The sequence below is a fragment of the Cnephaeus nilssonii genome (assembly GCF_951640355.1).
Source record: "Cnephaeus nilssonii genome assembly, chromosome: 5".
NCBI classification, from domain to species: Eukaryota; Metazoa; Chordata; class Mammalia; order Chiroptera; family Vespertilionidae; genus Cnephaeus; species Cnephaeus nilssonii.
Genome location: NC_137076.1, coordinates 17,003,514 through 17,024,174, shown reverse-complemented (window position 1 = coordinate 17,024,174; position 20,661 = coordinate 17,003,514). Strand labels below are relative to the sequence as shown.

The window sequence follows — 20,661 nt, the reverse complement described above, 5'->3', positions numbered from 1 at the left end:
TGGTATCGCCTACTACACACCTAGGGTATGTGGTATAGCTAATTGCTTCTAGTCTATAAGCATGTACAACAAGCATGTCAAACTCGTGGCCTGTGGGCCGCATGCAGCCCACAACAAATATTTTTGTGGCCCAGCCAATATAATGGTATGTAAGAAACATTTTAATAAAAATTTTGTAACTTAATTTTTACAATATCCTGTTATACACAATCCTTTATAATAAGAGAGGGATATGCCAATTATTCATTACGCCGTGAGGCGTAACAACTGACCACATAATGACCGGATCACAGATCTGCAGGAGGGTGGGCCAGCGAACTACAAGTGGGCAGCAGAGAGCTACAGGAGGGCAGCAAGCTGCGGGGAAGCTGGCGGAGAGCTACAGGAGGGCGGCAGCGACCTACTGGCGCACAGATACGTGTGCAGGGCTACTAGTTATTAATGATGAAATACAACATTTGCTAATGACTGATTACTATAATCATGTTACATTCACTTCCCTTATGTGCAGGTGCACTATTTCTTTCCACTAATACTAGCAGCGAATATTTTAGCAGCCAATTGCCATGTCATTAGTCTTGTACTGACTTGTTTGGTGTGCACAACAGGAAATATTTCGCTTTTGGAGAACAAGAAAAATAGGTTTATTTGCATTACGCTTATAATTTGTACAGTTATTCAGTGTCTGGTAAGTTAATGTTCAAGAAAAAAAAATATTGAAGGACTCGAGAACCAAGATGGTGGCAAAGTTAAACAACTAAACTGCGCCGCGCACAACAATTTCAAAAATACAACTAAAAGACAAAGCGTCTACCACCCAGAACCATGGGAAAGCTGGCTGAATGGTAGATTTACAACTAAGAAGGAAAAAGAAATAACAAACGCGGAAGGGCTGAGGTACGGAGGCGCGTGAATCGGGCTGGTGGCGGGCAACGGGACGCACGGCTTTTTTTCCATCCCGAAGGGAGATAAGCTCCCGATCACTCTGAAATCCAGTTTCTGGGGACTTGCGGGGGACCCAGACACCTACGGGGAGAAGCTGGACTCTTGGCCATCGTGTCGGAAAGTGAGAGTGACTTTCTTGCAGAGGTGCGCCCAGCAATCAGTGTTTACTGCGCTGGAGAGTGGGACGCAGGGACTTGGAAACAGGGAAAGGCAGAAAAGGCAGACTAGCAGCCATTGCTGTTTGCCACGCCCTAGCCTAGTGACGCCCTGAGACCCCGCCCCGCCCTGAGATCCGCCCCGCACATTCTACAAACCCGCCCAGGCTCCAAACAGCAGCTTTTGCATATAAATGGCCTGCCCTGTGGCAGCTTAACCAAATAAACTGCAGCTCCAGTCAGACTGCTCCAAAACCACTCAAGCAAAGAGGAGAAAACTGCAGTTTTTGCTGTAACTCCTGCTGAGTGGCCTCAGACAGTAGCTGACCTGCACCCCATTGGAGACCCAGAAATGAGGGCATCTAGTGGTCGGTGTGAGACGACACCAGATTTCAACCACTCGCATAAGGGACACATTCAAGAGGCAGACTCAGTGAGCGCCAAAGCCCTACTGGAACAAGTTCCGGCCCATAAACGTGTCTCCAGCACAGCAATTCTTCCTTTATAGATACAGCGGGTCCTCACAGCCAATTGGCCTGGAGGTCAATTCCTCCCAGTGACACCAACAACAATCAAGGCTTAACTACAACAAGGCTGTACACACAGTCTAAAAAGGGGTGCACCAAGAGTGTCCACCTCAGGTAACTGGGAGGCTGACCCGTTGAACCAATAGGACACAAAGTTACCCTACCAACTCAGGGAAGCAGCGAAAATGAGGAGGCAAGGAAACAGTTCCCAAACAAAAGAAATGGAGGAGAACAAACGACTGGACATAGAGTTCAAAACTACGGTTATAAGGTTTTTCAAGAATTTCATGGAAAAAGCCGATAAATTTAATGAGACCCTCGAGGATATGAAAAAGGTCCAACTAGAAACATACACTGACTGAAATAAAAAATATTATACAGAGACCCAGCAGCAGACTAGAGGAACGCAAGAATCAAGTCAAAGATTTGGAATACAAAGAGGCAAAGGACACGCCTCCAGAAAAGCAAGAAGAGAAGAGAATTCAGAAAGTAGAAGATAGTGTAAGAAGCCTCTGGGACAACTTCAAGCGTACCAGCATCCGAATTTTTGGGGTGCCAGAAGAAGAGAGAGAGCAAGACGCTGAAAACCTATTTGAAGAAATAATGACTGAAAACTTCCCCCACCTGGTGAAAGAAATAGACTTACAAGTCCAGGAAGCGCACAGAACCCCAAACAAAAGGAATCCAAAGAGGACCACACCAAGACACATCATAATTAAAATGCCAAGGGCAAAAGACAAAGAGAGAATCTTACAAGCAGCAAGAGATAAACAGTTAGTTACTTACAAGGGAGCACCCATACGATTATCAGCTGATTTATCAACAGAAACTATGCAGGCCAGACGGGAATGGCAAGAAATATTCAAAGTGCTGAATAGCAAGAACCTACAACCAAGACTACTCTACCCAGCAAAGTTATCATTCAGAATTGAAGGGCAGATAAAGAGCTTCACAGATAAGAAAAAGCTAAAGGAATTCATCATCACCAAACCAGTATTACATGAAATGCTGAAAGGTATCATTTAAAAGGAGGAAAAAGAAGAAAAAAGTAAAGATAAAAATTATGAACAACAAATACATACCTATCAACAAATGAATCTAAAAGTCAAGTGAATTAAAAATCTGAAGAACAGAATAGACTGATGAACATAATAGAACCAGGGGCATAGAATGGGAGTGGATTGATAATTCTCAGGGGAAGGGGATGTCTGTGTGGGGGGTACGGGAAGAGACTGAACAATATCATACACCTATGGATAAGGATAGCGAGGGGGGGAGGTAAGGGTAGAGGGAAGGGTGGGAACTGGGAGGAGGGGAGATATGGGGGGGGGGAGGAGAAACAATTGTAATAATCTGAACAATAAAGATTTATTTAAAAAAAAAGTTTCAAGAAGGCTCTAGTGATAGGGTCTTTGCCCACCAAAAGCTGACACAGGTTTGCAGCATTCAAAGTGACCACTGGCTGCTTCAGTGTGACCCTTGAATTTAAGCTCAATTTAGATAAATTCCCTGTGTTTCAACTTTGGAGTTGATGTTTGTTCAATGACGCTTTTGCTAGTGGATAACAATGTATAATAATAAGTAATGTCTTTATAGCTAAGTCAGGTGACTGTTACTGTAAATCAGATATTCTCCCAGGCATATTATTTCATTAATTAAATTAATCATCACAGCAACCCAGTGAATTAAGACCCATTATCCTCTGTCATCTTACAAATGAGGAAACTGAGGCACAGGAAGGTTAAAGTAACTTAAAGGTGACATAGCCCTCAAGCAGAGGAGCTAAGATTGAGCCCAGGCAGAACAGCTTTAGGGCCCCTGTTTTAACTATTCCTCAGTACAGCCTCTCATATAAAAAAAAAATTAATCTTTATTAAAATGTTCCATTATTTTATGTTAACCATTATTCCTTTATTTCATCCCTTTGTATTCAGCATGTCTCTATCGAAATAAACCTATGTTTCTATGAAAATTGAAGCTTTTGTTTTTTTGCAGCCCACATAAACTTAAATCTTGTTTATTTGGCCCACATTAGCCTTTAAGTTTGACATGCTTGAAGAGCATATTACTATACAAAACAACATGAAATTAAATCAAGCACAAGAGAAAATTATGCAAACATGAGACACAGTAAACATGAGATATATGAGGCCACTGATGGTGTACAGCAATCCCTTTTTTAATAAGTAGAAAGAGCACACTATAAAATAATGATAAATAGTATACTATACTAAGTACATAAAACAGTAACATAGTTGCTTATTATCATTATCCTAATGTACTGCACATAATTTTATGTGCTATACTTTTATACAACTGGCAGCCCAGTAGGTTTTTTGTTTTGTTTTGTTTTGTTTTTGTTCATTGTCACCTAAGGATATTTTCCCATTGATTTTTAGGGAGAGTGAAAGACAGAGAGAAACATCAATGTGGGAGAAACACATCAGTTGGTTGCCTCCTGCACAAGACCTGACCAGGGCCCGGGTCGGGGAGGAGTCTGCAACCAAGGTACGTGCCCTTGACTGGAATCAAACCCGGGACCCTTTGGTCTGCAGGCCATGCTCTATCCACTGAGCCAAACTGGCTAGGGCCCCTTAGGTTTGTTTACACCACAAACACGAGTGATACATGCTGCTACATTACCGTGGCTATACTGTCAGAACAGCTACAGGGTTGTTAAACAATGGGAATTTTTTGGCTCTGTTATAATCTTAAGGGACCACCATGGTATGTGCAGTCTATTGTTGACCAAAACATTGTTATGCGATGCATGACTGTATATATGTGTGTGTGTGTGTGTGTGTGTGTGTGTGTGTGTGTGTGTGTACTTCAAAAGGTTTCTTTGATTGTTCATAAGGCCCTTCCTCCACCTTTGTCCAATATCAAGCCAGACTCCCACACCACCCCGCACACTACCTTAAATACGACCCTATCTGGGAATCACAGTACAATTCTCACTTCCCCTGACTCCATTTCCCTTCATCTTTGTTCTGGTAATTTGGCAGGGATGGTCTAGGGACGTTTGGGTCACCACCTTAGTCATTCTATAAATCTCTTGGCAATGGAGCTTGGTGTCTACTTACCTCAGGAGAGAATTTGGAAGGCTGTAAAATACAAAACTGGAGTGCTAAGAAGGAAAGAGGGAAAGAGACAGTTCAGTTTACCCACTGATTCGTTGGAGGCTCCAATAACAGCCACATTGCTCTCACTCTGTCACATATAGATCTAACTCTCTACTTTCCTAGTCCTCAATCCATTCAAACATGCCAAGACTGACACTACAGCACACTGCATTCCCAACCTGACCGGGGCTATTGCCTGCCCGGGCCTCTTGTGGTGACTTACCTCCATCCAGCAGTGCCAGGAAGGCCAGGATGAGGAAGGGTGCAGACTTCCCAACAAACTCATACATCACACTTCCGAAGGGAGCTCCCACTGGAAAGGCAAAGCAGGGAGACTGCAGAGGTGAGGGCCAGTTCCCAGCCAGCGTGACTTGCCCACATGGCCCCACTGAGTGTGTCCCGAAGGCCTACTTGGGGCTGAGCCCCACATGAGGTTCTGGGGATTCGGAGATGAAGAAGACCTGGTTCCAAGGTCTTTACATTTGAGTGGAGAAAATGAGCATGGTGGTGAACCCAAGTAATTAGAACATGGTATAAAAAGTAAAGTTCAACAGTAAAGGTTCCAGCTACAAAGTGCTGTGTAAGCACAATGTAGTGCGTTCAGGAAGCCACCTGGGCTTTGTCAGGTGCATAATACTGGTGGGGAAGAACGGTGTGTGAAGAACTCAGAAACGAGAGTGTGGTTGGAAAAGAAATAGAAGAAAGTCAGTTCTACTAGAATATGAGTATTTGGGAGAGAAAGAGTAGAGTTGGGAAGGTTGAAGCCAAATAGTTAAGGGTCCCGTATATCCAGATAAAGCATCTACTTGGCCTTGAAGGCTAGGGAGAAACATCAGTGCTTTTAAGCAGGGGAGAAATACCCCCAGCTCTGGGCTTGGGAGCTTTTTCTGGAGCACCTTGGTGGAAGGAGACTGTGTAAGAGATCAGGCAGGAGGCTGGTGCCACATTCCAACTGAGACATGATGAGGAGCTGACTGTGAGGAAGTGGCTGTAGAGAATACAATGGGCGTATTCATTTGGGAGTGAGAGGAGAGAAAGGAGACAGGGATGCAGCAGTTTTAGCTTGGGTGTTTGGGTAGGTGGGTACTAACAAAGAGCAGGGCTTTTGTTCCATCTCTTCCCTGTGGAGGTAGAGGGTGGGGTGTGAGCCAGGGAAGAGACTTTTAGTGTTTTCTCCCTAATTAGCTTGTACGCTCCTACAGGGCAGGAACCGCTTTGGAGGTTTCTTACCTACTGTATAGCCCCTCTGGGCTAGCATTGTGGTTGGCATGTAGTAAGTGCTCAGTAAAAGTATGCGGCTTGTTGGACTAGTCGATTAAACCTTAACAGGGATGAACTTCAAAGAAAGGACAGCCTTATGGCTTGAAGCTTGGGAGTCAAGCCTGGAAAATCTGCATCTGTATCCCGGCTCCAGCATTTCCTGGCTGTGTGACCTTGGATGGTTATCTGAACGTTCCTATTCTCACCTCTACACTGCGGTAATCATTCCTCCTTCGCAGTATGATGCTGAGAAATGAAGGAGATTATGTCTGTAATGCATTTAGCACAAAATCTGACAAAGAGCATGTTCTCATGTTGAAAGCTGGCTATGTGTGGAAGCAGAGGTGAGGCAGTGGCTGCTGACATGGGGAGATTCACTCCCTTGACTAGAATAGGTTTCTGGACCATTCCTAGGCCCCAAAGAGCTATTCAACTTCTTAAAGGGAAAGGGATTTCACCTTTCCAGGGCCAACTTTCAGAAGGACTCAAAACTTGATTGGACAGAGAAAGAAGGAAAATATTGTCTTCCATGACCGGCGGATCACCTGCCTCCTGGAGCCATCTTCAAAGAGTCTGCAGTACTCCACCCTTATGAACCTAGATCTGGGGCCAGATGCCACTTACCCAGCACTCCCAAAGCCAGGCCTCCCAAGGCGATTCCCATGGCATGGCCTCTCTCACAGTCATCAGTGTAGACACTTGCCAGCATCCCAAGACCTGAAGGAGGTGACAGGTGGAGTGAATATGCAGGAGTTTTCTGTCTGCCTTCTCACAGGGTCCATGGCCTTCACCCTGATATATCTTCAGGGATCATCTTAGCTTGAGTTTCAGCTTGAGGGGTTTTACAACACTTAACCCATAGTATTTTACAAATATTTCCCCGCTGCTCCCCCAACCTCCCACATTGCTCATTCCCTCTGTTCAGAATATTGTTGCAAGTGCAAGTCTCTGAGAAGGGAACACAGAATACCATTGTCCCATGACATTGCATTTCATATCATGTTATGATTTCCTAGCACATTTCCCTGAATGACTAGACCAAGGAAGGGAACGCATATGAACACAGAGCATTGCTCTATTCAATGGGGGTGCCCGAGGAAAAGGACGACAGTGCCAAGTGCCTGGACAAGAGTGTGGGCTGGGCTCTCATGTCCATTCCCTCATGTGTAAAATGGCCAAAGATTACATTAATATTGTATTTGATAACACTTTGCAAACTGTGCTGGCGTTACTGGTAGCATGAACATTACTATTCCTATTAAGTGGTAAGAGGGAACAGAGAAAAGGCCACAGAGTGGCATTAAGTAAAAGCCTGGCCTACTTCATGGTTTTACCTAGGGCTTGCTTTGACCTGAACTAGCTGCATCTAACATGACCAGAGGGAGTTATGTCAGCCTGAGGAATTAATAGGCACTGCTGGCAACACTATAATTATCTTGTTTTTGAATCATAATTTCTGCCTTCTAGGGTATTTTTAAAATTTTTTTCATATAAATTATATAATAGGGTCTTACGATGATAAACAAGGTGGTGTGTGCAGGTGTGTGTGTAAGATGTCAGTGTTACCTGCCACAGATGAAAATGAAGATCCAATGCCTTGAAGGGTTCGAGCCACAAAGAGCAGGGTATAGGTATCAGAAAAAGCAAACACTGGACAAAGAGAACAGCAAGAATACTCCAGTTAGCAGATTGCCTTTGTTCCCTGGCCACCAGAAAACCTGCCCGTGATATTACAAAGATGAGCCATTTGCATATGTTTTAATTAAGCATGCTCACTGCTCCCTGTTCTTGGAGTTGTCTTTCTAACCCCCCACCCTTAATCAGGATTGCATTTTAATTGGCATGAGACTGAGACACCACAGAAGCATAAATCGATTCACCACATGTTAGATGGAAGCTGGATTTCCACATTTCCATAGCCCAACATCCAACATTCTATCCACCGGAATCAGGGTTGTCTACCAAGTCCAATGCCCAGGGCTGGGAACTTGTTCTTAGACCCTACTTCTGGATCATCCATATGCAACACCTGGGTTTGGCTTTTGCCACTTTCAGGCCCTACTGGGTCATCTGAAGGATGGGGCTAAAAAGCTATGTGTCCTTGAAGGGCCACAAGCGATGGGTAGGTATTAAAGTAATATCTTTCTATCCAATCAGATCTTTTCCCTTACCTTGTACTGCAACACTGACTATGCAGCTGTGCTAGGCTCTTAGCAGATGTGAACTAAAGAGACATGCAGTTCATGCCCTTGAAGAGATTCAGTCTACTAGAGACTAACATACACAAAACTGAGAACCAAACAGAAATATGTTATCAAAAACTAAATTATAGGGTGTTGGTGGTAAGGCTGGTAATTGCAGACATGTCTCACTCCGGTTTCAGGGCAAAGCCCCCGAAAGACAGAAGACTCCTTCCCAGAGCGTCTGCATCAGCAGAACTGAAATCCCTTTGCCCATTCATTACAGATGTCTTCCCTTGTTTGATGTCTTATAAACTCCTTACTCCTTCCCGACATGATCACATTGTCTACAAACATGCACACACTTGGTCTCTCCTTGCCTGGCCTCCAGGGCCCTCTCCCAGGCCTTCTGATTTCCAATCTGTTCAAGGTTGGTTCTTCCTATATCCTTTACAAAAAAATTATTTATTACTCTTACCTCATCTCCAACCAATCAGCTCTTAGCATGACCCTGAGCCCCCTAACCCATGGTGTCTTGTGATTTTGCCCTATGTAACTGTACCCTACATGCCATCAGAGAGTTTGGGCCTTTGAGTGGTGCCATTCATTATAAAATAGCCAATATTTCTCCCCTGCAATTCTCAGTGTTTAGGGTTTGGCTCTCTCACACTGGGTGGACAAACACTTTCGGTTCAGTAACAGCATCATAAAGTCCTGGGGAACTAGAAACCTTCAGTGACTTTTGCCATCAACTTTTGTGGAATGAATTACGTCTCATTTGATGAAACAGAGTAAATTATTCATTTTTAACGTACTGGTTAGTGTAGGCTGAGCCCCCAGAAGTTCAATAAACATGTCTAACTTGAATATCCTCATTTTCTTTGATTCAGCTAGAATTGTCTTAAGTAAGCTTAAGACAGAACTTCATCCAGCTCCTGCACTTTGCAGCCTTCGCCCTGAATGAGACAAACTCCTGTTAAAGATAGGAGGCAAGCCCTGTGCTGGAAGGGAAGAACGCCTGAGGAGAAGCAATAAAAAGGCAGGAAAGTAACAGAAAGGTGGTAAGAAAAACCGGAGGGATAAGAAAGTCCGTGGTTCCGGTCAGAGAGTCAGCAGTGGGTCCATAGGCTGCCTTCCCTGCATGAACCCCACTTCATTCATTTCTGCTTATTTCAATTCTCAGGGTCAATTTCCAGACATTTTTTTTTTCACTTACTGCTCTTATTCCATCTATATTTTATTAGGAATGTTTATTGGTTACTGGATGAACTATTTGTCTTTCTCTTGTTTCTTTAGCAAATTTACTTTCCTAAGTTAGAACATTTCCTGACCTTTAATGTTCTTATTTGAAGGCAGCAGACTTTGGGGACTTTTCCAATTGCTCTTGTCCAATTTAGATTCTTTGTTAGTTGTCATTTACCTTTTCATATCAAAAAAAAATATGACCTCTTCCCGAAGATGCGAGGTTTGTTCTGAACTCACCCAAGGGATTACACACACACTATAACATACACAGTAAAACAGCCTTCACAGTTTTCCCCTGCTGAAGAAAGTGAAGTATCGTCTATAGCAGAATATACAAATTCCAACCAGGCTGAATTGCCATTATTGTTCTAGTCCCCATACCAGAAGGTGCAAAGCATTTAAATCAGTATCATAGGCCACTGAGCTAGCTTGATCCTGCTGTCTTCCCTGCAGTGCATGTGATAAAATCAAAGGTAATCAGTGAAGGGAAGAAACGAGGAAGCAAATTACTTACTAACTGTGGAGAGAAACATGATAACAAAGCCAGCAAACATGGGAATGTGATATCCAATCCTAAAAGGGAATTTAAAAAAAAGATATAATTCCAGTAGGCATCCATATACTTGGACTATATATTTTCATGTAATTGGGAAGAGAAATTCATTTATTTGAGTGCAGGTGTAGAGAACGGATATGACATGTGAATGCATATAAGCAAGTAAACAAACATAAAAAATTTCCCATAGACCAGGGCCAAAATTTTTTTCCCCAGAAATGATAGTCTAGTCAGAGTGTACACCCCTTTGAAAAGTCAGGTAATCCCAAGCACAACTTGCTAAGAAGCCTGTTTTCTAGCTTACAATAGGCCTGTTCCATTCCTATCCTTATCCTATGGGAGCCAAGTTCTAGGACACTAAAATAAACATCAATGGCATACTTCTCTTCATGGTTCCCTTCTTGGTATTCTAGTCATTACATCACTAAGAAAATTGGAAGCCCATGGCATTTCATCAACATCATGCTCTCCTTTGGGGCCGTAATCGGCAAACTGCAGCTCGCGAGCCACATGCGGCTCTTTGGCCCCTTGAGTGTGGCTCTTCCACAAAATACCACGTGCGGGCGCACACGTACAGTGCGATTGAAACTTCGTGGCCCATGTGCAGAAGTCGGTTTTTGGCTCTCAAAAGAAATTTCAATCGTTGTACTGTTGGTATTTGGCTCTGTTGACTAATGAGTTTGCCGACCACTGCTTTGGGGTAACCAGCTTTTCTAACAGCTGACTATCCTGGGGTGCAGACAAGAGAGTTTCCTTCTTTCTCCCTTCTAACCACCTTTAGGATACCTTCACGGTTAAGGCTTAACCCATTCTCTTATTCCGGAGCCCCTGGGCACCCACGAGATACCTGTTGGTGAGAGGCCCCACGAATGGGTTGACCAGAAGTTGCATCACGGCCTTTGAAGCAAACAGAAGCCCGACTCGTATGTTCTCTTCCTCCAAGAACTCTGAGTGTTGCAGGCAGTTGTTTTTATGGGATGAAATGGCCCCTGTGACTGGAGGGGCGATGGTGCCAGCAGTGTCATTTGTCCATGCTGTGGCATTGGGCGCACTTTCTTCAACTGCCATGGTGTTGTTATCAAAGAAGGAGAAGATAGTAGAAAAGGCAGGAGAAGTGAGGGCATGCCGGGAAGTTGTGGCAGTGCTGAGGTGCAGAGAAGTGTTGACTTCTTTGAATTCTGTGGCATAGAGGAAGGTGGGCACAATGGGCACTGAAAGTCAAGAAGGACATGTGGTGAGGGCTAAGGACACACTGTCTTTTTACCACTAGTAGGTCCAGGGTCATTGCTATGAGGTTCAGTTTCATGTTCAAGGCAGGTGTCTAAGTGACATGATTTGAATCCCAATAACAGATTGTGCCCACCCACATTATACTATTAGCTAAAGTACCTGGATCTCAACCATCACACAATTGGTCCTCATCATTCATAGATTCCATATTGGCTAATTCACCTACTGGCTAAAGTTTATTTGTGACCACAAAGTCAATACTAGCAGAGTTGTCATGAGTTTTCTCGGACATGCATGCAGAGAGCAGGGAAAATTTTGAGCTACCAGATGCTGACTTTCCCAGCTGAGGTTGGACTAGGCCGGCTCTCCAGACCTTGTTTTCTCTTTTGTAAATAGGAAACAGACTCATAGATACAGAGAACAAACTGATGATTGCCTGGTGAGAGAGGGCTTGGGGGTCTGGGTGAATAAAAATGAAGGGATTAAGATATATAAATTGGTAGTTACAGATTAGTCATGGGGATGTAAAGTACAGCATAGGGAATCCTACATAATAAAAGGGTAATATGTAAATTACCATCACTCCGCTATGCCCACGATTGGGCCAGTGGGAGGCGCAGGGGACGGGACTCGGAGTGGCCGGGGTGGCCGATTGGGCCGGCGTCTGCGCCATGGCTGTGCTGCAGCACAGAAGGGGCCTCTGGGGCAGCGAGCCCACGTCCTGCTGCGGACCATCAAAAGCGGGGAGCGAAAGTGGGGGAGCTGGCTGTCTGTCCGCTGGTGCACCAGGGCCAGGCCAGAGGCTTTCGAAAGGCCTGGTGCACCAGCGGACAGACAGCCAGCTCCCCCGCGATCGAAAGCGGGGAGCTGTGTGTCCGCTCCAGCACCAGTGGACCCCCTGCCATCAAAAGCGGGGAGCAGGCTGCTAGCAGTGTCCGCGGAGCGTGCTAGGCTTTGCGGGGCAGTGGATATGGCCTGGATGGCAGGTTAGGCCTAGGGGACCCTACACGGGCATGATTTAATTATGCACTGGGCCTCTAGTACAATTAATAATCCTATATAATAAAAGGCTAATATGCAAATTGACCAAACAGCAGAACGACTGGTCGCTATGACATGCACTGATTGCCAGGGGGCAGAAGCTCAATGCAAGAGCTGCCCCCTTGTGGTCAGTGCGCTCCCACAGGGGGAGTGCCACTCAGCGAGAAGCCAGCCTCATGGCAGCAGTCGGACATCCCCCGAGGGCTCCTGGACTGTGAGAGGGCACAGACCGGGCTGAGGGACCTCCCTGAGTGCACAAATTTCGAGCACCAGGCCTCTAGTATTGTAATAACTGTGTATAATGCCAGGTGACTAGACTTAGAGGGGGATCACTTCGTAAGTTATATAAATGTCCAATCACTACTCTGTACACTTGAAAATAATATAATATTAAATGTCAACTGTACCTGAAACATTTAAAAAGTTAAAAAAAAAAAAAAAAGAATTTCCCAGCAGGTGTGGCTCAATGAGTGTTGACCCATGCACCAGGAGGTCACTGGTTCGATTCTGGTCAGGGCACATGCCCGGATCTCAGGCTCGATCCCCAGTAGGGGCTGTGCAGGAGGCAGTCGATTGATGTTCTCTCTCATTGATGTTTCTACCTTTCTCTCTCCCTCTCCCTTCCACTCTCTCCAAAATCAATTAAAAAAAAAAATACTGTTGTGTGTGTGTGTTTTAAAAAACACGGACTACCAGGATGGGTGTTTTTAGGATTTAAGATTATAATCTATATGGGATGTGTGTGTATATAGTTCCCCTAGGAGCCATGATTCAGTATTGGCCAAATTCAGTCTTTGCAGCAACGTTAGAGAGCAGAACTACCACATATCAAGAACTGCTATATTGGGTTAATGAGTTGTCTCAGAAAGATTCTTGTTTCAAAGCAGCTATTTTACCCAAGAGGGGCAACACATTAGCACTCATTTAGACACTGGCATAGCCAAATGTAAAGATGAATAACTACCAACTAAAAAAAGCAGGACTCTGAGGGAATGAACTACCAGAAAGGTAGGTTTTGATACAAAGCTAGGGATCCATGTAAAGTATGCTATTTTGGTGGAGCAGAAGCTGGGAAGGTAACAGTGAGAAGGGGCTCATTGTCCCAGAGGCCACTTGGAGTCATTAGCACCTTGGGAAGATAGCATGGGGAGGAAGTAATACCAGTTCTGGTTCCAGTCTATCTTTTTTTGGTCAGATACTCTCTGAATCTCCTTATCTTCGAACCCCTGGAACTTTCAGCAATGGTTGGCAAGCTTCGGACTCCATTTCCTGCTGTCTCTTCCAATTCCCAGAAACTTCTGGGCCGTTTCAAGCATGAAAGTCCATTCACTGCTGAAAGCTAGAGGGGTGGGTATTGCTGGGCCCAGAGCAAATTATCCCCGACACCAAGACTCCAGACGTACCGACCACAGTAAGCAGCGTGTTGTCCAGGAGCAGAGCCACGAACACAACCACCAGCACCAGCTTCCTGGACTCTCTCCCCTCCTGCAGCCAACGCTGAGGGGCATCCCAGACAGCCCTGAGCATGGTGAGTACTGGGCTGAGGGTCTTCTCTTCCAGGTTCTTAGGGAAGGTCCTGTTACAATGCAGGTCTTCAGCAGCCTTTTCAGTAGAGGGGGAAGTCTGCCCAGACCAGTGAAACTCACTATTAAATAAAAAGTAGAGCGTTGCAGGAATTTGGAAACTTTCCATGCCTGTCTCTATTCACTTTTTTTTTTTTTTAATTCGCACTCAAGGATATGTTTATTGATTTTTAGAGGGAGGAAAGGAGAGAGAGAGAGAGAGAGAAACACTGATGTGGGAGAAAAACATAGATCGGTTGCTTCCTGTACATGCCCCAACTTGGAATCAAACTCGCAACCTAGGTATGTGCCCTGACTGGGAATAGAACCTGCCACCTCTTGGTGTATAGGAGGATGCTCCAACCAACTGAGCCACCTGACCATAGCTCTGTTCACAACTTATACAGCTTAATAACTCTGCCTCATTCCCAGCGGGCCTGCCAACCACTGCTTACCAGTTTTTCATGACTGGAATTCTACCCAGCATAGGATGAGGATTCTTGAGATCACCTTGCTCCTTCTTAAGTGTCAGACACCTGCCTATCACTTCCATGATCACATCATATCTAAGGATTACTTACACTATTACTTACGCAATCTTTTCCTCCAAATCCACTTAAAATAACCAACTGAAATGCTTGTTTTAAAAAATAACGTTATGTGCCATGCCAAAACCAAATTATGGTCTGTCTCTATGTAACACACAACAATACCTCATGGCCACAAGTGTGACTCATGCTGCCAACTAAGAAACACTGACCTAGACCAGCACTTTCCTCTCACAGATGAGAAATCTGAGACTCGAACTGGGAGGTTTGTCTCAGGTCACACAGTGGGTGTCAAGCTAGAATGAAATCCAAACTTTTTAACTTGTAGGCATGTACCCCACCACCTCCCTTTGCTCTGTGGTACCAGAAGTACGCCTATCCTTTAGTGTAAGCTCTAAATCCCTGCTAAGAATGATGTGTTACTCTGTGTAAATAAAATATTAACATTCATGCTTAGTTTTCTATTTAGGATTTCATGTCATCATTAGTCAGCATTAAGTAACAGCATTTTATTAAACTGTTATTTGGTTAAGTAACTGTATTTTGAAAGAGAGAGAGAGAGAGAGAGAGAGAGAGAGAGAGAGAGAGAGATTACCCTAAGCAAAGATGCAGTGGGCTGTACTGTTTTCAGGTAATAACAGTTTCTGGGAAATTTTTTATTTTCTTTTATATGGCTTCTGTTATGGTATCAACAATACCAATTTTAACATAGTTTACTGCCATGAAATGCATCAGACTCTAATGATCGGATGTCCTTTTATTTGGTAACTCTACTTCTAAGAACATATCCTTAGAAAATGATCAGAAGTGCAGTCCAAAATTTAGGTTTAAAATGACAAATTGCTGAATTATTCATATAATATAAATGAAACATTTTAATGGAGATATATAAATAGCTCTTAAAATCATGTTTTCAAACAATTTCAATGACTTAGAAAATACTCAATATGATGTCAAGTTTTAAAAAGGATACTAAACTTTATTTATAGTTTGACTTCAGTTATATAAGAAATTGATTTGCACATTTTTAAAAGACTAGAAAGATACATAACCGAATGTCAGCTATTATAACTGATGCTTAATCTTCTTTTTCATTTTTTTCTGTAATTTCTAAATGTTTTATTATTGACTATTTTCATAATACAAAAAGTAAATAATGTTAAATGTTTATCACTGGGATTCAATAGTCAGCCTCCAGTGTTGGAAGTATCCCAAGTACTGAGCTACTCTGTTCTGTTCTAAGATCAGGGCTGGAAGAAGAACATTATTCACACCACAGCTCTAAGCAACCAAGTGGTTCCCACTGAACCAAATCCCATTAAGTTTCAAACCGAAAATGCAAGCAGTCACTTAAGATCCTGTATCAACAAGACATTTCTAAATACAAATTTAGTTAGAATTTGTAAGGAAGGAAATAAAGAGGCTAAAAGGAAAGCAAAAGAAAACTAAATGATGTAAAATGGTTCAAAATATGTACTCTAAGGACAAACCCAAAAATACCAACAAACAAAACAAAACCAGGCATTTGCTAACTAATTAGTAGTAAACTTTACTTTAGAATAAAAATTCTCTTTTGAGAGACACAAATACAAGGAAGGATTAAATTTGTCCAGAGAAATTTCTTACCGGAGAGCCCATCTTGTGTGAGGTACTCAATGAGATATTGGCAGCTGTTAGCAGTTCAGCAGGGACTGTTCTCTGAAAGTGGATGTGCTGATGGATTTATTGCCAGCTGTTATCTGAGGAAGCCGAGCTTGCCCTTTGTCCACAAAAATTTAATTGGAACCTCCAGCAGGTTTCATTCAGACCCTTAGCTCCCTGCGTCAGAGGCAGGAAAGCAGGACTGGAGAGGAGAAAGGGAGAAGAGAAATTACCCTAAGCAAAGATGCACTGGGCTGCACTGTTTTTCATCTGTGCTTATCTGTCATCAAACTCTTTAACTCTTGCCTGAGTCTGAATACAAATTGGAGGACAAAATGGAACCAGAATGCAATTCCTGTCCCTTGCTACTTAGTCAAAGAAGCTCCCGTGCTCCCAATTGCTTTCTGGAAAGAAACAAATCTTAGAACACCCAAGGGACCAAAGAAAATAAATATTTAATAATCTATACATGTTGTTCTCAAGCCATAAAAATTCAACATCCTTGGCCTCTGTAAAGTCATAGATTGTGCACTAGCATCCCAATATTATCCCAATGTCTGGCCTACAGTAGCCTCTAGTAAACATTTCTTTCTTTCTTTCTTTCTTTCTTTCTTTCTTTCTTTCTTTCTTTCTTTTTTTGTACATATAAAATTTATTTTTTATTCAGTCCATCCTCTTAAAATAAAATCCTGACCATAAAATTTCCCTTGGATATCTTTTACATTTTTATTTTTTAAAATCTTTATTGTTGAAAGTATTACATATGTCTCTCCTTTCCCCCATTGACCTCTCCTGATGTGTTTCTGTTGAGAAATCAGTTGATATTCTGATGGGAAATTCCTTGTAGGTGACTTTCTGTCTCTCTCTTGCAGCCTTTAAGATTCTTTCTTTGTCTTTTATGTTTGCCAATTTAATTATGATGTGTCTTGGTGTAGGTCTTTTTGGATTCATCTTGATTGGGACCTTCTTGCTTCCTGGACTTGTATAACTTCTTTCTTCCCCAAGTCAGGGAAGTTTTCTGTCATTATTTCTTCAAACAGATTTTCTATTCTTTGCTCAGCTTTCTCTCTTTCAAGCACTTCTATTATGCAGATGTTGTTTCATTTCATGTTATCCCAAAGCTCCCTTAAACTCTCTTGCTTTTTAATTTTTTTCCCAGTTGCTGCTCTGCTTAGGAATTTTTTTTCTACCTTGTTTTCTAACTCACTGATTCAGTTCTCAGCTTCTTCTAGTCTACTGTTGAAACTTTCCATGGTGTTCTTTATTGAAGCTATGCCATTCTTTATTTCCTCTGGATTCTTTTTTTTTTTTTTTAAATATTTTATTGATTTTTTACAGAGAGGAAGAGAGAGGGATAGAGAGTTAGAAACATCGATGAGAGAGAGACATCGATCAGCTGCCTCCTGCACAACCCCCACTGGGGATGTGCCCGCAACCAAGGTACATGCCCTTGACCGGAATCGAACCTGGGACCTTTCAGTCCGAAGGCCGACGCTCTATCCACTGAGCCAAACCGGTCTCGGCTCCTCTGGATTCTTTTTTTATTTTTATTGATTTTTTACAGAGAAGAAGGGAGATGGATAGAGAGTTAGAAACATCGATGAAAGAGAAACATCCATCAGCTGCCTCCTGCACACCCCCTCCTGGGGATGTGCCCGCAACCAAGGTACATGCCCTTGACCGGAATCGAACCTGGGACCCTTCAGTCTGCAGGCTGACGCTCTATCCACTGAGCCAAACCGGTTAGGGCTTCCTCTGGATTCTTATTCATGTTGGTGTATTTCTTATTCAGTGCCTTATAATTCTCATTGAGTTGCTCATACTTCTCATTCAGCTGTTGGAACATCCTTAAAACCATTACTCTGAATTCTTTCTCTGACAAATTACTTGCCTCCATTTCACTTAGTTCCTTTTCTGGTGATTCCTCCTTTTCTTTCATTTTGGGGTTGTTTCTTTGTCTCCCAATATTTGCTCTTCCTTTTTATTTGTTTCTATGTATTAGATCAAACTGCCATGTCACACAGATTTTTTTGGGTTGGTCTTATGTAGTAGATATTTTGTGGGACCCAGTGGTGCTGGGTGTTCTAGGAAGGCCCCCTACTTGAGATATTTGGGTTCTCCTGTTGTAGTTGGATCTTCAATGCTATTGTCCTATTCATGGATGGAGTGTCCTTTCAGGGTGTCTGATTATGTGGCTCACTCCCTACCATGTTGTGCCAGCCATTGTGGAGGTGCTGACCGAACAGCATAAAATACAAGACAATACACGACACAAAAAGAACAAAACAAGAATGTACACAAGACCCCTATAGCCCCAACAAAACTGCCCACTAGAGAAAAGAGAATTAGGAAAGAGAAAATAGAGCAAGAATGATAGGGGGGAAAAAGGAAAAAAATGGGGAGAACACACAACAGAACAAACAGAAAAATAAACCAAACACACACACTCACACAGAAAAGGGAGGGGGCAGAATCTGTAGGTGCAGAGATTAAATTAAATAGTAAGGTTAATGAATTAGAGGAATAGGGGGAGGACACCATGATTTAGAATAGAGAAGGGAGAAAAGAAATGAGAAGACCAGAAAAAAATTGAAAAGGATAAAAGAGGAGAGAGCAGATACGCCTAAATTTAGGAAATGAAATAAGTTAAAAAATTAGGAGAAGAAGAAAAGAGCAAGAGAAGAGAGAGAAAAAATGTGTAGTGAAGAAAAAGAGAAAAGTAAATTGAGTAGGAGCAGGGAAGAGGAAATTAGATACATGAACAAACCAACAGCGACTAGAATAATAACAAATCAATAAAGCAGATAGAGAAGATCAATTTTTAAAAGGTGGAAAAAGAAAGGAAAGAGAAACACTAAAAAGGAGAAAGGAGAAGAAAAATGGGAGGTAAAAAAAGAGAAGAAAGGAAGAAAAGGGTGCAAAAAAGAAAGAAGTTCACTTCAGCTGAGTTTTAATGCCCAATAGGAGCTGACTTAGGGCCCCTCTCTTCTGTTCTGTCTGCCAATTCTGGGCTTCCTATTAGATACTTAGGTGCTAACCACTGTCAGGCACGGTGTTTTGGTGTTTAGCCCCCTGGTTGAAGCTCCAAGCAATCCATCAGTTCACTGCTTGTGTTTGCCTCCACAGGCCTTGGCTGCAAGCAGGAAGGGCCATACAGCCCTCTTTGCCTGTCAGCCAGATGCCAATCTTAATCACTCATGAGTCTGTTTCTCACAGGGCTTTAGGTGGGGCTGGTGCTGTTTCGCTTTCAGGGAATATGATGGACGTTTTTCCCCGTCCCAGAACTACTCCTCCACGAGTGGCCCAAAACATATCCTTGTATGGAGACCAATGGGATCAGCTGGAACCCTGGAGTTTTTATCAGTCTGGTTCCCTCTTCTAATCCAGCCACTGAGGGCTCCTTGAGACTGTTTAGACCTGTAAAGTTGGCCTCTGCCTTTGTTTCCTTTGTAAAGCTCAAATTGCAGGCTATGTCACCTGCCCTGAGGCTACTGGGCTAGCTCCTTTGTGGAGAAATGGTCGTTTTTCGGGTTGGAAGCCTAAGAACGACCCAATGCAGGACTCCTGGCTACTGCTTTTCCACATCTCCCTGCCCTGTTTCCCTCCCCTGCGTCTCCTCAGGCACCTCAAGTCCATGCCTCCCTCTCTGCGCCAAAGCCTTGGGTGAGTGGTTGCAACTGAAAACTCCTGTGTTCTGGGTTTAAAGATTGAGAATAAACAAAACAAAACAAAAACAACAACAAAACTTTGGCTTCTGCTCCCACCAGCACCACGCTGCTATCGCCTTTCTCAGGGGCTGCCTTTCTAGGGGGTCACCTTGGGTGGGGGACACCTTTTCGGAGGGCTGCCTTTCGTGGCTAGGGTCTCAGGTCCAGAAACCCTGGCAGCCGGCAGCCTTGTGGTTTTTCCTTTTCACAGTTGGATGTTACGTCTGCCACCAAGGGATGCAGCTCTGGTGCTCAGTCCGGGCTGGGCTTCTATTTTTCTAAGGGAACAGATTTTTCCATAACCAGCTTCCTCCTCTCCCTCTCGGCCCTCCAGCCTGCCACCCATCATGCAACCTCGCCGCCCTTCCTACCAGGCTCCAGGTGTCTTCTGTCCTTCTTTGCTATAAGTCGCTTCCTCAGCTGGGCCTCCTTTGCTAATTCCGGGTGAATGTTCTCCAATTTAGTTGTATTTCCAGTCTGGCCCTGGGACGAGATGTACGACAGGACGGTCTATTCAGTCGCCATTTTCCCCCCACGTAGTAAACATTCCTTGGTTGGATGACAAATGGATGGCTGCACACGTGAGAGAGAATTGCTCATTGTGGGATTTCGAAATGGCACCACAGGTCTCATTTTTTTCCTGATAAAACAGATAGATAAAGAAGATCAATTTTTAAAAGGAGGGAAAAAGAAAGGAAAGAGAAAAACTAAAAAAGAGGAAGGAGAAGGAAAATGGGAGGGAAAAAAAGAGAAGAGTCAGTGGGGGAAAGACCATAGACAATTTACAAAAAGAACAAATACAACTAACGAGCAAAAGTAGAAGCAGAAATGTCCTAACTGTGGAACTGGTGGGACCCTCCTAATTGTATGAATTAACTTAGGAACTTACACTTCAGGGCAAAAAGGTGGAAAGATCTTTAAAGAAACCTGGGAAGAGAAATA

The 20,661-nt window shown here is 43.3% G+C and overlaps 1 protein-coding gene across 1 annotated transcript in view; it reads right to left on the bottom strand.

Annotated features, from left to right (window-relative positions):
* Positions 1-20,258, bottom strand: part of SLC18A1 (solute carrier family 18 member A1) — a 33,578-nt gene extending 13,320 nt beyond the window's left edge. Inside the window, exons 1-9 of the mRNA XM_079771909.1 lie at positions 20,091-20,258; positions 15,998-16,214; positions 13,665-13,906; positions 10,838-11,201; positions 9,949-10,007; positions 7,576-7,659; positions 6,634-6,726; positions 4,973-5,062; positions 4,711-4,754 (exon numbers count right to left, since the gene is read on the bottom strand). Of these exons, the coding sequence (XP_079628035.1) occupies positions 4,711-4,754; positions 4,973-5,062; positions 6,634-6,726; positions 7,576-7,659; positions 9,949-10,007; positions 10,838-11,201; positions 13,665-13,788 (858 nt within the window). The 5' untranslated portion in view covers positions 13,789-13,906; positions 15,998-16,214; positions 20,091-20,258. The remainder of the gene's footprint in view (positions 1-4,710; positions 4,755-4,972; positions 5,063-6,633; positions 6,727-7,575; positions 7,660-9,948; positions 10,008-10,837; positions 11,202-13,664; positions 13,907-15,997; positions 16,215-20,090) is intronic.
* Positions 20,259-20,661: the final 403 nt, after the last annotated feature.